The sequence below is a fragment of the Haemaphysalis longicornis genome, unplaced genomic scaffold (assembly GCF_048455015.1).
Source record: "Haemaphysalis longicornis isolate Haplotype H1 unplaced genomic scaffold, Haemaphysalis longicornis Haplotype H1 scaffold_10, whole genome shotgun sequence".
Lineage (NCBI taxonomy): Eukaryota > Metazoa > Arthropoda > Arachnida > Ixodida > Ixodidae > Haemaphysalis > Haemaphysalis longicornis.
The window spans coordinates 144,396,442-144,413,630 of NW_027526204.1; the positions used below are offsets into that span (position 1 = coordinate 144,396,442).

Genomic DNA, 17,189 nt, shown 5'->3' on the forward strand with positions numbered 1-17,189 from the left:
CTTCGAGATCGGGAATGCAAGGTGGGGTGAAAAAAAATTCCGCTTGCGTTCTTATCTCGTTCTCCCGTGGCATCCCTTCATACACGCTAAGACATCCAGCCATGCTCCTTCAATACACAAACACAAAGGAAGTTATAGCTGCGCTTGTGGTTTGTAAGACCATGCGGCAGCTTGTAAGACCCTGCAGCAGTGGCTGATAGGGAAAAAAAAGACAAAATGAAGACCGTGCCTCTGTTTTTAAGAGGCCTTCAGTTGAGTGATGATAAACAAAGCAGGATTGAAATGTAGATTGTGATGTTGAATTCGCGCATGTTTTGTTTATAGTGCGATATCACTAATAGTTCGGATTTTTGCGGCTCCCGCCATATACGCTATAAGCGGTCCACACTGTAAGTATATTAATGTATTCCACATCGTACTCTGATGAAGGTAAGTCGACTTCCCGATACGTGAGAGTAAAAAAGTTAGGTTTCTTTTCCAACTTTTGTCCAAATTTTTTTCTAATTTTATATAAAGCTTGTTCGTATCCTTTCTTACACAGTATTTTACTCTGGGGCTCAGTCATGTGTATTATCACTATGTGGAATCAAGATCAAGCAAGTGCCTTGACTGATGTCTTTCTACGAAAATCAACTCCAAGGAGGTTGCATTTAGAAGGGTTGGGGTTGGGCCGGGGGGGGGGGGGGGGGCTGTTAAAGTGAGGTCAGAAGTTTATTCAGGATTATGAATATAGTTCAGGGCATTCTATTCAAAGTCCGGACTGGAGATCTGTTTCACCATAGTGTCTACGCTTAGATGTATACAAGTGAACCTTCATTTAAAGCATGGACCGAGTACCTCTGTCTGCTGTTAAAGCAATTTTGCTGTGGGCAGAGTTATTCTATCTTAACTGCTTTTGTGCTTACACCATTCAGAAGTCGAGCATTGTGTACCAACGGGTGCACTAGGGAAGATTAGGGGCAGTCAAGTTAAGCATGTAAAAGGCAGCTGAAAAGATTTAAGCGGGGAGGGAGCATGATATTTTCAGTTTCCAAAACTCCCTTGTTAAAGGAGCCATGAAGAGAAAATGCAAGTTGGTTTTATTCGAAAGATTTCGTGTTTTATAGTGCCCCCAGCGCTTGTCCGGATACAAACGGTGCTTTATTCACTGAGAAATTAAACAATTTAGGTTAAAATTTTGATTTTCCCGCTCAATCGTGCGTTTTCGTGGTCCCAAGTGACATCACGGGAACCGACCGCTCTGCAGCCTAGAGTACCTTCATTCACGCATCCGCCGTACAGGGTAGAGACACGTAACCCTGGCGCCGCCATGTTCGGTTGCTCGCTCGCCGCCGAAGCAAGTCATTGTGTCAAAACCACGCTAAAATTATCGCCGCAACGCGGTTTACTGAAGAAGTTTGAATCATATTGTCTGTTTCGCGTTGCTAGGTCTCGTGGGAAACGAAAAGAATAACGCGTTGAGCCCGTTGGCCCAATTGCGGCGGCACGGGACCGTTCAAAGGTTGTCTCCACCCTGTACAGCGGTGTTGGTTTGTTCCCGCGTTTCTTTACGTTCCGTAACCTAGATCGCGCCACCATACCGTGGCAAGCGTTTGGTTTGTTTTTGCCCGCATTTAAACCTGGCTTGTTTTTGTTCTGGGAGAAAATATTCGTTCCCCGAAACAGTGCTCGCTCGACAAATGGGGTCACGTAAGACACCGTTGCTTGTGTCAATCGGCCAGTGTCGTCTGAGACAACCCCAAGCCCCGTAGTGCTGTGCAGCTAAACCAAAGCATGCTGTGCGCAGTACGAACAGCAGAACGCATCAGTACTTCTATGTTTACATGTGCTTTCGTAACTTCCACTGTTTGTCCCATCATTCTTATTGCTTTGTAAAGAATGTGCCCTAAATTTAAGCGCAAATCGCTTGTTCGTCTAATTTGTAAGCTCTACCTAATTTGCGTCTGCTTCTGCCAGCCTCCGCCAATCGCAGAGCTTAGCCCATGTGACATCACAGGTTCTGTTGCGGGAAATGAGCTGGTGGGTTGCATGACCATTCCCGTTTTTCCTAATTATGTAGCTTATTTGAGTGAAGTTTACGTTAAAAGTGGTGTCAGTATGATTCTAACGAGACAATCTTTTGAATGAACCAAACTTGTGTTTTCTCTTCATGGCTCCTTTAAAAGGCAGTCATTCATGATGCTACGTGCCTTTTTTTCATTGATTCAAATTTAAAGATACGTGCATCTCTCGGGGGTTTGTTGGCACTTGGTTTTAATTTAGTGTGGCAGCTGACATTAATGAAAAAGTTTCCCCAAATTGTGCTTGCATGTACATGCATGTGACTTGTACAGTATGGTTTGATGGCGTGGTGAGTTCAGTGCACATGTCTTGACAAATCCTTTCATACCCAGCCGCCATTTTATCTCAAAAGTTCAAACAGGCACGAAGATTTTTCTTTTTTCTGTGTCCTGCTTGTGCATGAGCCTGGGGGAAAAAAAACCTGACGAGATGTCCTTCTTAGAAACACGCACTGGAAATGTACCCATCCTGTGCGTGTCCTAGGGGAGGATACATTTTGACAACTGGCACTTCAAAAACCAATGAACAAAGCCAATATCTCACTAAGGATGTGCAAAGCAAAAGCTGTGCTTTCATTTCCAGCTACAGTAGAATCCTTTTGATACATTCTCAGTTCATACCATTTCCTGGTTGGCACGCTCTCAACTGTGAACACTGAAAATTCCCCGTAGTATGTTTCTTACCGGATAGTATGTTTTCCTGGACACTACATTTCTCCCTCGTGTTTTTTTTTTATTATTATTATTAATGAGGTTCTCCTGTATTGCTACCTGATTTTGCGCTACACTGGTGTTGTGAAAGTCAGCGCACAAGTCTGCTTTGTTTTAATAAGGGAAGACAAAAATGCACAACAGGAAAACTGAGTGGTGGCGTGCGGGCTTGTACCCAGAATGGAACAGAATCTCGCCCGCCTGTCTCCGTCCTAATGTGTACACATAAGAAATCATGCTATTAAATTCAGTTTACCAGCTTTTTTTTTTTCCTTGCTTCCCTGGTTGCAGGCACGCAGGTGTCGAGGCATGCACGACGGTGGGCGACTTTTTGGGCCCACTGCTGTGCCCATCGGGAGTGGATTTCTCCTCCTCGGAGCCTTACGGCACCGGCGAAGAGCTTGCCGAGCAAGTCGTGACCGTGTACGACGAACTGGCACGGTCCCTGCGCCGTCTGCACGACCTGCCGCTCACCGTGTCGTCGGTCAGGGGCACTTCGGCAACACTGCGCCTGACGGAGGTGGGCAGCTGCACAAAATCTGCTCTAACTGGTCATACTCTGGTACCAGTTAAGAATGGTGAAGTGACCAACCCATACTTTGACACATGTGTGCATTTTGAAAGGAGATTGCACCTAACGGGTGACATTGTCTTCTTCTCACATGTAGTCTGTTTGTCGTTGCAGCAGTAGTTTACCAGCAGATTAATACTCTAGTAACACAGCAAATTTAATGTCATTCAAAGTGAATGAGTGACATTCGGTTTGGCCGTGCAGGTCTACACGGCGAAAGAAATATGATTTGGTGGGGATAGTGGTGACGATTAGCAACCTCGCGAAATTGCAACAATATAGTTCAAGTGCATCCACAATGTTTTGATACCGAACAGGTTTCTTAAAACAAAGCAAATAATTCTTTTTTTTTTTTTACGAGAAAATTAGTGTTCTAGGTGGAATAAGTAGACATCAGAAGCCGAGACAAGTCCACAAAAAAAAAAAAATCTGTATCTGGGTTTGGGACTTTTTTTTTTTTTTCAGTACTTGTTTGTCTTTCTTTACTTTAAAACCAATATGAATGGGGAAATATAAGTTTACTGACAGTTTTTAGAAACAGTATTCTTTGGTTTGTTACTGAACTTTCTTGTCTAGTGACGTGCTGCTGCTGTCGAGGCTACCCATTTGGCCGCTGAACCCCAACCTCATTTAGCTGCTAAATGCCACTTGCCTCGAATGTCGTTCAATTTTCTCATGTAGCGCCAAACTAATGACATTAGACTGAACGACATTTGCTCTAAATGTCAATAGATCTGCTGCGTGACAGGGTGTAAGTCCAAAAAATGACGCCTACTACTTGTGTCACGTTCGAAATACTCGCAGTAACGCGCTCTTTGCGCCGCATGGAGGAATGATCAGTTGTGGTGATGAGGCACTGGGGCAACTTCTATTGTCGTTCTTAAGTTGTACCTGAGTATAGCAAGGTGGACTGTGACGAATAGCGGTGTTGTTCTGCTTCACAATGATGCCACAGAGTGTTCTGTCGACTACTTCATTATTTCAACATCTCCATTATTTCTTCTAAGTTTGCAATAAACTTGCTATCATTGTAATCAGTACAAAGCAGTCTTTCTAGTGAACCAAACGTGTATTTTGTGTGCATGCCCTCATGTTAAGTGTGGCCTCAACTGTAAGTCAGCGGTGTCAGTTTTCTTTCTCTCTCTCTGCCTTCTTTAAAATTGCTTCCAGGTCTTCCCTCCCCTGAAGGGCTTCCTGACGACAGACTTCGGCACGGGCTTCATCGAGGACGACGTGTACACCATGCCTCTGCCCTACAAGGCACACGTTGCACATTTGGTGCCCGTCTCGACAGGTGAGGCGTCCAGGTGCTCCGATTTCACTCAGGTGTGCTGTTTTAGAGCGAAAGCTTTTGGCGTCCTGTCGAAAAACTAATGCATTTCCCCATAGACTGGTGGGCCAACCTAAAAGCTCTGAGCGCGTGCATGAAACTGGGCTTCCATCGTGGCGAAACGGTTACTTGAAAATCAAGGAATGATTCTAGATAAGACAGTACGCGCATTGATCACGAAGGAGTACAATAGTAATACCGTCTAGCCCACTTATAACAATAACCAAGGGCCAAGGAAAAGCCATCGTTAGAACCGATAATTGTTATAAGTGGGTTGCGCAAAAAAAAAAAGAGAAAACAGAGATCAAAACATTTTGTTTGCATGCAAGTGAGGTCGTACTGCTACTTATTTGCAGAAAAGATACCATAGTCTGTGGGCTTTGTCTGCTGCACACGAAGCTGGCGCACATTTTTTCAAGACCATCTATAGGTGCTTCACCGATTGAATGCACTTTTGACGCATCTTTGATGTCAGGTAGCTTTCACACTTCTCTCAGCTTCCTTAATTAAGGAAGGGATGGTAAATTTGCTTCCTTGGTTCTTGAATGCCCTCTCACCTCTTGCCAGACCCTTGCTTCACATTCTATTATCGTCACTTTTTTAGATGCAGAGCATCTGATTCACTTGCCTTGTCCCTCCGTCGTCGTCGTCGGCGTTGTCCACCCCTCCCCCATTCTCCTCGCCGTGCCAGCTGCGCTCTCTGCCGCTCACCCCCTCTCCTCTCTGATAGCGAACACTCTCTCGCCAGGGGCATTGGATTGGATTGGCTTGGATCGGATTGGATTAAAGGGGATTGTGTTGCGTCATAGCCGCGGCAGACGCGCTGGGGCCGGCGCATGTGCAGTACTCTCTCTTCCGTGGTTTCCTCTCCTTCGGGCGCGCTGCGCATATAACCGGTGTGCCGTTCTCCGGCGAAGCAACATCCACGCTTGGCTCAAACACTTAGAGTCCACGCCGCTTTACAAGTACGCCAACGTCGTCATCGACTGGGACCGGCTTACGCAATCCCCTCAACGTTATGCGCGCTATAAAACGCGGTCCCTTCGGCGCTCCGCCTATGCGTCGCATCTACACAGGGGGTTCCCGCGAGGGGAGGTGGGAGCTTTTTGTCTCCCTGCTGTCAACTTCCCGACTTCTCTTCCCTTGCACTAGTTTGTAGACCATGCAGCTGTGATACAGAGCAGAACTCTGGTGAAATGCTCTTGCAGAGATATTGGTAGCGGTGACAAATGCCTGCAAGGGGCCTGCTGCGAGATTAACTAGTTACATAAAAAAATTGCCTCATCAACTGTTTTAGTTTACTCCTCCAAGCGGCGATAGCTTGTGTCGACACCAGCCACCGTTGAGCTTTTCGCAGAACAACGCAGTGTAGCCTGGCATATCCAGCTACTTCTCATAGTTTGTTTACCCTCTACCTGTATTGTGGCGGGGTAGTTCTAAAATGTACGCTTTCCGAGTTTTTGTTAATGTGTTCATAGACTGGTGTTCAAAGCTCGATTCATGTTTCAGAATAAATGGTGTTCAGTCTTGACCAGAGTTCCTCAATAAAAATTTACCATCCTCTCCTAAAGAAAGCTGAGAGAAGTGCGACTGCGTTCTAACATCAAAACCTTCGCTGAAAGTGCATCCAATCGATCTTAAAGCCTTCAAATAACCAAATCGCAAACGAACGACGAACCCATGCGACGATTTTTCGTGCACTAAGTGAACGCATCTACGAATGATCTTAATGTACACCGATAAGTGGTTTGTGAGATAAAGGTATACTATTGCATGCCTCCTTCTTAATCGAAGAGTGTATTGTCTTATCTAGAACCGTTCCGTGTTACGTGACTTTCAAGTAACCGTTTTGACCACAATGGAAGCCCGGTTTCACACATGTGCCGTGTGTCCAGAGATGTTATCGGAGCTTTTCCGTCGGCCAACTGGTGAACAGGAAAATGCAATAGTCTTTTTGACAGGACATTATCAGTCCCAGTAAGAAAGCCTTCACTTTAATACACCAGTTGGGAAACGCCGCTTCAGAGTGGCACGGAACCCAGGGAGAAAAAAACTACTTTGCTAAGCGTGTACTTAATAAAACACCTTCATGAAACAAAGCTTGTTTTTAAAATGGGGAAACCATAAACTAGGTATTGTTGACTCGTGTATCCACGGTTTTTCTTACGACTTACGGCAGCAGCCACAAGCACTTGGTACTACAACTCTGTCAACAGATGGCCTGCTAGTCAACTTGCGCGCATATTGAGTAACTCTGGTCTTGGTATGTTGTTGATCTCGTGTGCTCTTTCTCTCTCGTCTGCAGTGGTGGTTCACATGGAGGCCACTGGCAAATGGCCCGACAACCTGGAAGCCCTGCGTCGAGTCAAGGCGGCCTTCCACCTGACGCTCGCCCGCCTGTTGCGTGACAACGAGCGGCTCGTCACGGCACCGCACCCGGAGTACGTCGACGTGCTCAAGGTGCGTGCGCGTTTTTCCCACGCGCGAGCTTGCGGTGCTGCGGCTTCTATAGATGGTATTCACTGAAAAGTTTAGCTGTCAATTTCTTTGCTTGGCAACACTGGAAGTGGCCATGAACATGGCCGAAGCGCCAAGGGCATGGCACTGCAGAAAGAAAAACACCGGCGTGCGTTATCTGCTCTGTGTCAACCCGATTCTCAACGGTGGTGTCAGCAGATAGGTTATTAATCGCACTCACATTGGAGTCGAGGCATTACTTTGCGTTCGGTGGGGTAGAGTTTGGAACGTCCAAAACACATCATGTGCTTAGCACGGACAAGTATCGCCATCCCGCGCAGCCTGACGTAACCAGTGACGGCGCACTCACATGGTTGCCTGCATGCATGCCTTGCCAGTGAATACAACCTATAGGATTCTCGAAACAGCTTTCAGGGCAATAATGACACGAGAACTTGAGAAATTTGTTTGCTTTTGCAGGAAGGCTTTGTGTTCAGGGTGCGCATCGCAGCCCACAAAGAGATTGGCCTTGCCAAGCAGAACGTTGCCCCCAATGGGGCCATCAAGGTCAAGGACACCGAGCTCAGCTCCAAGATCGAGTTCGAGACCGAGATCCTGCCCGGCCTCACGAGCACGCTGCATGGGTGAGAGCTGCTTTGAAGTTTCAAGGTGAAGTCGCGTCTATTGCTTTGGCCTCTGTTCAACAAAATGTGCCTGCCTCTCTCCATTCAAAAATGACGAGCACTAGTTAGTGTTGAGTTAGCTTTGTCCCACCAGTGTTTTAGTGGGCTTGCTTAGTGCAGTATCATCTTGCTGCAATGCTGCTGCTCTTAGATGGGTTCAGAGGTCATAAATTGTTTGAAGAAACCTCTGCAACCAACCTGCATGGTGGAAGGACGGGCCACAGATTGCATCTTTAGCACTGTGTGACAACACTGGTTACCTGCCGCGGTGGCTCAGTGGTTAAGCCATTGTGCTGCTGAGCGCAAGGACAGTGCAGGTTCGATCCCGGCTTCAGTGGCTGCTTTTCTGATGGAAGCAAAAGGCAAGAATGCTCGTGTGTCGATATTTTGCCTCGTGTTTAAGGGGCAGGTGGGTCTTTGGGGCCGAAAAACAAAAAAAGTTGTTTTCTAAAAAAATGACATTAGTGGCATCCATGTCCATTTTTCTATCAGTCTTCTAATTTTCTCATCAAAAGGCACCATATTGTGTTGTAAATAGCATTTTAAAGTGCACTCTAGAGCACAATTGCGCGGAATTCGATGGTAAAATGGCACTTTTCTTGCAACGTGAAGTGAGCAGTTTGCCGACGGATATCTCGGCACCCAGAGCAGTTACACTGTAATTTTTTTTTGCTTCCAATACCTAAATGTGTGGATAATATAATGTCCTAAAAAAAAATTTTGATATGGAGTCTTTCGAAAATTATTATTGGGCTCAGTTCACGCCACCTGTGAGCAATTTCCGGCAGAGCACGCGAGTTGTGAAGTTCAGTGTGCTGTAAAACGACCAAAAATAGCTAAATAACAAAAATTCTTCTAACATTGTATTCTTTACTCATTTGTCTGCCTAGGCATGAGATAATTGCCATTCTGTATGGAGTGGTTATTTTGTAATTGTGACCCAATATAATTCATTTAATCATTAATTATCTAAAAAATAATCAGTTTGCAAAAAATCTAATTGCAGGTTTGAAACCAACAAAATAAACTCAATAATATTCTGCAGTTTAATTAAAACTGGTTGGTAAATAACAAAAATAGCTCCAAGACCAGTCTGCCCCCTTACAGATCACTAGGTGGTTGAAATTAATCGAGACCCCTTCACTACGGTGCAAGTGATAGCCTACGAGTTGCTTCGAAGTGTAAAACACCAAAATCCCATTCAGTTCAATTCAAAACTTGTACTACTGCAGTTTAAAGAGGTTTTATGCAGCATCTGCTAAAATTCAGGGGTAAATTACAAAGTCCTGGCTTTGTGGTGTTCGATTTGGCTTTGAGCTTTCGCATATCACCTCACCGACTGTAATTATAGCATGGGGTGTCTGTGTTTGCAGTCTCCAGCAGCAGCACAGCACGTTCAGCGCAGCCTGCCGTCTGGCGAAGCGATGGGTAGCTGCACAGTTGCTCAGCAACCACATCACCGACGAGTGCGTCGAGCTGCTAACGGCAGCCGTCTACGTGTCACCCGCACCTTACGTGGTACCCAAGTGAGTCTTGCTTGATGTTGGTATACAGTCTAACCCACTCATAACAATATTGGATTGCCACAAAAATGTCATTGTTATAACCAGTAATTGTTATAGCAGAATTGAGCAAAAAAAGTTATGTAAGCATTTAGTGGTTTTCACCCTCGGCAAAACAGAAATATAACTGCATGGCCGACCACCCAGGCTTATCCATGCGTGTGCCAACCAACTCAACAGGGCCCCTAGGAAAGACTACTGTCTTTCACATAGGAGGAAGTCTCTGCAACAGATCCTTGACTTTTTCTTTCATTTTTAACGATTGGCAGATTGCTTTTTACTAAAGTGGTGTTCTTTTCTTCCTTTTTTAACATTGGTAACCAACGGTAGCCCTTACCTCAATGTCGCTTTATTTTAATCTGGACAGCGTTGAAGAGGTGGCCCCTGCTTCTCTCATTTCCTGGACCAGCTGGCAGCAGGAGATGAGAGGGGCAGTCGGGAGGTCTCATCTTTCAGGGGTGGCATGGCTACATAAAAGGCACCAACATTTTCTGAGTGTTGATAAGATATAACATGCCGCAACTTATTTCATGCGCAAAGTAATTCCCGGTCGCACACAGTGCACCCACGATCTCTCACAGATCTCCAAACACTATATTTTGCGTAGGCTCATACAGTCAGGCTCAATTGTTATAACCAATATTAAGGAGAATTACCATTTATAAGCGGTTTAATTTAGCATATAACATATAGCAATGTTGACGGTGTTGCAACGGTTCATTGTTATATCCAATATATTGTTATAACCAGTATTGTTATAAGTGAATTGCATTTCAAATCAGCTGTAATTTTGTAGCAGGAGCGGCCCAGTTTATGGCCAGTGCTAAATTTGTGCTAAATGAGCGGTTTAGCGTAATGACCTAAGAACACAGTTTTTTTTTTTAACAGACATCATGATTTCCTGTCATTTTTGGCTGCAAAGACGTATAAGTTAAGCAAACAAAAGCAAGAAGTAGGGAGCACTGAATTCAGTACTGTCGCACAGTAATGACACACTTCTCAAATCATTCTTGTTTCTCAGCCAGGTTTATGCGGTTATTTATTTTCTCATCACTGAAATTGAGAGCACATTACAACAGGTGTTCGCCTTACAGCGAAGCAACCACGGTCGGCACGAAGTAGCCCCGAATCAGCTGTTTTAGTAGATTTCTGTTCAGTAATGTACATACAATATCTACTGCATCTTTCAATATAATCTAATCTCCTTAAATTTCAAACAGGCTCTTCTAATTAACACCGCTTTGTGCAAAACTGGCTGAAATTTGGGAAGCGGACCTAACTAGGGTGCTCAACGCTGTATGAATGTAACACATTGTGGCTGAGTTACTGTACAAGTGGTCCACTGTGGTCTTAGACACAGTCTTACAAGGACAAGTTCAGTGTGATAAGATCTCATAGCTTTACATGGCATAAACTTTTTTTTTCTTCTTTTTTTTTTTTTCCCCCTTCTTTTCCTCCAGCTCTCCAAGGCTGGGCTTCCAGAGGTTCCTTGCCCTGTTGGCCAACCACGACTGGTTGAGGCAGCCGCTGATTGTCAACTTGGCGGACAAGTTCACAAGTGCGTTCTGCTTGCATGTGGCACTTTCTTTATCTTGTCTACAACAAATCGGCCCTTGGCCTCAGTCTTTACTACGGCACTGTAGCAATTCTGTGACCTTGCATAGGGGGAGAGTCTGGGTCAGAACATTCGTTTCTAGGCTGCTGGGCCGATGCTTTATAACTTCAAAATTCAAACAGGTATTCTTCAGCTCGTGTCTGCCCTTCACTTCATGTGTGTGAAATCGTTAAAAAGTGCAGGATATGTAAGCAAAATGTTTTGGGGCAATAAAGTCTTGGCTCTGGTGCCCTGGTAGCTGCTTTCAGAAACTTTCTGTGATTTGGCTACCTTTGCCAAAGTCTTTGTGATTGGCTTGGCCATGTCCTTCTGGTGCTCAACTTGTAAAGCTCTGAACACATTTTATGGCCAAAAAAAGGAAAAAAATTGAAGCTAGCTCTACTCAATGTGAAATCCGCTGAAACAGCGAAGCTGGGGTTGTCTTGTGTCAGCGCGAACGCCAACAGGCACTCGCCCGAGAACAGCGGCGCCATCGCCACGCAGAAATTCCCTCCTACTTTCTTAGCGAAAGGGAGAGGAACCCACCCCTGCGAGACCACTGCGCCCTCTATCAGTGGGTGTGGGAACCTCTCTCTGCGAGGCGACGGGGTGTCGGAAGCCTGCTCCTACCCCTGTGTGACGCAAGACCTTCAGCAGACTTACAAAAAGGCTTAACCTAGAACAGCTCTGCTGCTAAAAAAGAAAAACACTTTCAGTTATAATATGAAAGTCGCTGAAAATTTACCTAAGCTGAAAATATCACGTTTGCACTGGTAATAAGTTGCCTGCTATGCAACCTTGCATTGCTTTTTTCTGGTGAATCCTGACGTGTGGACTATCTGAGCAGTGGAAAATTCAAGCGGCTTTAAAAAATTACGAATCTTCGCATCTGCTTACTTAACAGCATGTGTTGGAAACGTCAGCTTATCATTAGTGTGGTGGGAAAGTGTCATATTGCACGCAACCCCTTCCCTGACATTGGCGCAGAGGAACAGATGGCCGAACTGCACTCGACCTTTGTCAGCCAGCGGCCCACGCTGCCGCCGATGTTCATCGCTACGCCTCTGGACGGCCGCCACCCGTCCCTGTGGACGCGGCACTCGCCGACAGGGCAGATCCTCCGACGACTTGCCACCCTGGCCCGAGAGTCGCTCCGAGTGCTCGAGGGACAGGTCTTGTGCCCCATCGAGGCCGACATCAGGGTGGGTTTGGCAACGAGATGTGCATCATACGCTGCTGGCTTCCTCCTCCTCATCATCACCATCAATAACAGCAGCTGCTGCCTGTTTATGTCCATTGAGTTCCATACTTAAAGGAAATCTGCTGCTAGTGTCTAAGCAAGCCGCACTTCAGCGAGCGTGCCGTCATGCGGCTTACTGTACACAGCTTGGCATAGCTCGCACCCTGGTGGTCCACTGGTGGCCATTTTTGCCACGTCACATGTGCAGCCCACAAACTTTGTCTACTCCACCGTAGCTGCTGTGAGTGCATCATTGGCAAAAACTGTTCCAAGTTTGAAAACAAGTACTTTGCATCCACTGAATACGGAGAGTGGACAAATTCACTGGGCTACAGCATTCTGCAGTGTCTGACAAACTCTGTTTTCAGAACACAGGTGTAGAAAACTGAGCGGGAACTGCAGGGGGGAGGCAGAATTCACAATGTCGTGTCGCTTTGACAGATGTGCGTGGTTTGAATACATTTAGGAGAAATGGAGAGTGGCTGGTGTTTAAGGAGGCACACTGGTCTTAAACCAAAAGAGTCTATTTCTGCAGTTATGATGATGAAAATGGGGGAAATATGTAGTTTTTCATTCTGACTAGTATAGATATAAAATTTGTTTTTCGTAGAACGACTATATTCGAATTTATTTGGATTTTTATATTTGATTTTCTGACAGCTTTTGTAAAAGAACTGCTGGAGGGATGCAGCTGAACAAGTTACCAGTGAACTCTGCACAAATCAAAGAGTGCAATAAGGCTAACATTATCATTCTATCTGGTCTGTAGCAGAAGCTTCGACCGTTTGAAGTTTGTGTCTGGAAGGTGGGAACCAGAAAAACCAGTTTTGCCTTCCAGGCCCAGCTTTGAAACCGTCGTAACTTCTGCTACAGACCAGATAGAATGATGATGTTAGCCTTATTGCACTCCTTTATTTGTGCACTACAGTTCACTGGTAACTTGTTCAGCTGCATCCCTCCAGCCGTTCTTTTACAAAAGCTGTCAGAAAAACAAATATGAAAATCCAAATAAATTCGAAAATAGTATTTTAACAAAATCTACAATCAAAATGAAAAACTACCTATGTCCCCCAATTTTCATCATCATAACTGCAAAAATTAAGTTTTTGAGCAAAGACCCGTGTGCCCCTTCAAATTAAATCGTTTTTCTTGGGTGTTGCGCGAGAAAAAAAAGCTTTCATTTCTCTGAAGTTCTGAATCGGAATTTGTTGTTCACTATAGCAGGTGCATTGAATATCATTTCTCTTTGTTGCTCGCAGTGGTCCAAAAATGCAGATTCCGTCTATTGATTTACTCCTTGTTGTGGTTACTTTGTAGATTCATTGAGAATGAGTCGTGGCGAAACATTTCGTTGCTCTTGTTCGCCTCGTACGGACAGCTCATCTTCCGGCCCCCGCTCGACCCGTACGACGTGATCATCCACCTGGACGAGAAGCGGGTGCCCACCGCCCACACGGCCGTCGACTGCTCATTCAAGACAGGCCTGAAGCAGCACAAGGGAAGCGTGCTCCCCGTGGCCGGCTTTGACATCGTCTCGCACTACGTGCGCGATCTGGAGGTACCCGTGCCCTCTCTTACAGTGCTAGAACGCTTCGAGTGGAGAGTGCGTTGAAATTTTAGCAGGTTGTTGCATGTTTGCAGTTTGCGATATATGTTTGCTTCTCTGCTACTGCACACGACAACCATCCTCCCTGTCTCGATTATTAAAATTTGACATTTCGATCCTTGCACACTGAGCACGCCTCCCATTTTCAATGCAAGAAAGTTTACGTAAACGCCACACTTGTCGAAAACTGTTAGCAGCTTACTTGCGGACGGGAATGATGTTCATAATGGACCACTTGTTGTGGTATGGCTTCAATTAGCCGGACACAAGATCAATGTAGCAGGCAAAAAAAAAAAAAAAAATAAGGAAAGGTTTGGGTGGTGGGGCTGGTACTTGCCTCACAAAATGCAATGCGTAATAAAACGTTGCGATTGATTCTTGTGCTGCGGCAGAACCTTTCCCAGTAGCATGGAGTGAGAACAGTCGATGAGAAAACTCATCGGCGGAACAGGAGGAGCTCAAGCTGCAAGCTGCTATTCGACCAGCCTGGTAGTGGACGCTGTTGGAACCGTGTTGCTGTTTCTGATTGCAGGATGCGTACGGAGAGCTGGCCCTGTTCTTCTACGATCGCTACGGGGGCAACATTGTGGCGGTCCTGTGGAAACCGTACGCCTTCAGGCCCCAGCCACTCAAGGTGAGAGTAGAGCTTCCTTGCTGTAGGAAGGAGAATACCAAGGACACATTTTTGGTGGTGGAAACCTGTTTTCCAATGGCTCATTAAAGGGACCCTGCAACACTCTTTGAACAGTGCGAGTAAACCTGCGCGACGTTTAGATTACACTGACAGGAATACCTGAGCCAAATATTACACATGCACATGAAGCGGTGAGCGCGCAAATCGCTGTGAAAGACGCAGAAAAACCAACCGCGCTCCCTTCAGTTCTCCTCATTATGCACCCCTGCCATGGCCTAAGCGACGTCATTCAGGCCATGGCTGCCTATTGGCTGTCGCTGGTAAGCTTCGCGGCTTATTTCTCGCATTTCCTGTGACGATCCGCCGTTGTCGGCGCTGTGTACCAACCTCTTCTATGCCTGAGCCTATACGCACAGTTTTAGATGCAGAGCATCTGATTCACTCGCTTTGTCCCTCCGGCGTCGGCGTTGTCCACCCCTCCCCCATTCTCCTCGCCGCGCCAGCTGCGCTCTCCGCCGCTCACCCCCTCTCCTCTCCGATAGCGAACACTCTCTCGCGAGGGGCATTGGATTGGATTGGATTCGATTGGCTTGGATTGGATTAAAGTGGATTGTGTTGGATTGTGTTGCGTCATAGCCGCGGCAGACGCGCTGGGGCCGGCGCATGTGCAGTACTCTCTCTTCCGCGGTTTCCTCTCCTTCGGGCGCGCTGCGCATATAATCGGTGTGCCGTTCTCCGGCGAAGCAACATCCACGCTTGGCTCAAACGCCTAGAGTCCACGCCGCTTTACAAGTACGCCAACGTCGTCATCGACTGGGACCGGCTTACGCAGTCCCCTCAACGTTATGCAGGCTATAAAACGCGGTCCCTTCGCCGCTCCGCTTATGCGTCGCATCTACACAGGGGTTCCCGCGAGGGGAGGTGGGAGTTTTTGACGTTTATTTTGTGTTTTGAGTGCGCGTGGAGTTTGAGTGATGAGCTCAATACTCCCCTTTCAGCCAGATCACATGACGACAAACGTTTATTGCTCCAAAAACGCCCTACCAGCCTGAGCGCCTGCTTGCGAGCAGGCAGCCTTGCCTGCTTTTTTGTAGCACCAAACCGGAAATAGACCCCACCACGTTTCGGAGAAAAGGGGGAAACTCCCTGGTGTGTCATATATCGAAGGCCGCCGGAGAAGACGCCACGAGACGCCCCCCTCTCTGGGAGAGCGCACAGCTTTTCTTCACATTGTCTGCGGTTGAGTTGAGGGGGAACAATTATGCGCAATTTCTCATCGCGCGTAGTTTCAGTGATAGTGAACGGATTTTCATAATTCTTGCGGGAGGAGATTGCTGGGACAATAGACTATACCTTAAAATACATTCCGAGTAGTCGATGGTAAGTGTTGCAGGGTCCCTTTAACAGCCAGCCAGCCCTGCTGTTCTTCTTTTTCTTTTTTTGCAAAGTTGATACATTGAGGTTACCTTAACTGCGATTACTCGTCAGAAGCAAAGTAAACGCTGCACTAGAAAACAAAATACAGTAGAATCTCGATGATACGATTCTGGGTGATATGAATTTCGGGATGATACAAATTTATGAAAAGTCCCGGCAAAATTGCATTGTTTGCAATGGGAAAAATTTCGGCTGTTACGAACGGACCTGTGCGGCCCGGCGGATGATACGAACGAGCCAGCGAGGCGCCCGACTGCCGAACAAGCAAGTGACGGCTCTCTCTCCCCATTTGTCACTCTTTTTTTCTCCAGAAACGGCCGGGCTGTTGTTTTCTGCTCGCGAAAACGCGCGCCGCGAAACCTCTCGCACGCTGCGCGCGCCGCGGCCGGCGGCGGCAACATGGCGGCGGCTTCGGCCGTGAAGTGGCACGTCCGCTTGAGCGACTGCTTCTAGCCGCTCTTTAAAATGCCGCTCAAGGCAGACTCGAAGTTTCTTGTGCAGTAAAGGAGCTGATCACGTTGGCGAAAACGGTACTATAAAACACCATCCGCGCTGCTAGTGAAAGCGCCCATAAAATATCTGCCGGAGTGCTAAGCCTAAACATCTCGGGTGGAGCCAGAGGGCTGTCTCGAGCGTTTCGCAAGTCGTCAGCGTCTTTTTCTGACCTAGGTAGGAGATACCGCGGGCGCGAAATCGTCAATGCGGCCTTGAAAATACAGCGCGCGCAAAGCCGAAGCGTGCGAATCGCGTGCAAAAACGCACCATGCGGTTCACGCTTGACTGTTGCGGCGTGTAGCGAGCTTGGACACTGGGAGTGAGGAGACAAGCGCGAAGCTAGGCGAAGCGTTACGCGCGCCAGAAACGACTGCTTTGTGACGTGGGGGTTTAAAAAAAGCAGAAAAAATCACAGATTTGTTCACGCGAAAGTAAGAAAAGAAATAAACGAAAACTTTTTTCAGCGCTCAATTTTTTGGTCTGTGTTGGTTCATACGAATTTCGGATGATACGAATATTTTTTGCGGTCCCGCGAGATTCGTATCATCGAGATTCTACTGTATCCTGGTTTCAGAGAGAAATGAAGGATTTGTATCTTTAAAATGTGTGCCAATGTGTTTTCTTAGCTGATCTGGGGGGTTCTGTGATTGCCGTCGTGCAAGGCTATTGTTATGTCGGCCGGACGGTGCGGCCGAACGGATGCACCACACCACACATCGTAGCCCAGACGAACGGAAGTCTTTATTGAAGGATGTCTGTCCTATATATATACATACTATAACGAGTGTGGCGCCACATCTTGGCGTCTA

At 46.6% G+C, this 17,189-nt stretch overlaps 1 protein-coding gene across 1 annotated transcript in view; it reads left to right on the forward strand.

The window, feature by feature from the left end:
• Mat89ba (nucleolar protein 6 Mat89Ba) overlaps positions 1–17,189 on the forward strand; it is a 52,384-nt gene that overhangs the window by 29,703 nt on the left and 5,492 nt on the right. Inside the window, exons 13-21 of the mRNA XM_077691127.1 lie at positions 3,063–3,291; positions 4,513–4,636; positions 6,978–7,132; positions 7,610–7,773; positions 9,186–9,338; positions 10,835–10,932; positions 11,956–12,170; positions 13,587–13,766; positions 14,347–14,448. Coding sequence (XP_077547253.1) covers positions 3,063–3,291; positions 4,513–4,636; positions 6,978–7,132; positions 7,610–7,773; positions 9,186–9,338; positions 10,835–10,932; positions 11,956–12,170; positions 13,587–13,766; positions 14,347–14,448 — 1,420 coding nt within the window. The remainder of the gene's footprint in view (positions 1–3,062; positions 3,292–4,512; positions 4,637–6,977; positions 7,133–7,609; positions 7,774–9,185; positions 9,339–10,834; positions 10,933–11,955; positions 12,171–13,586; positions 13,767–14,346; positions 14,449–17,189) is intronic.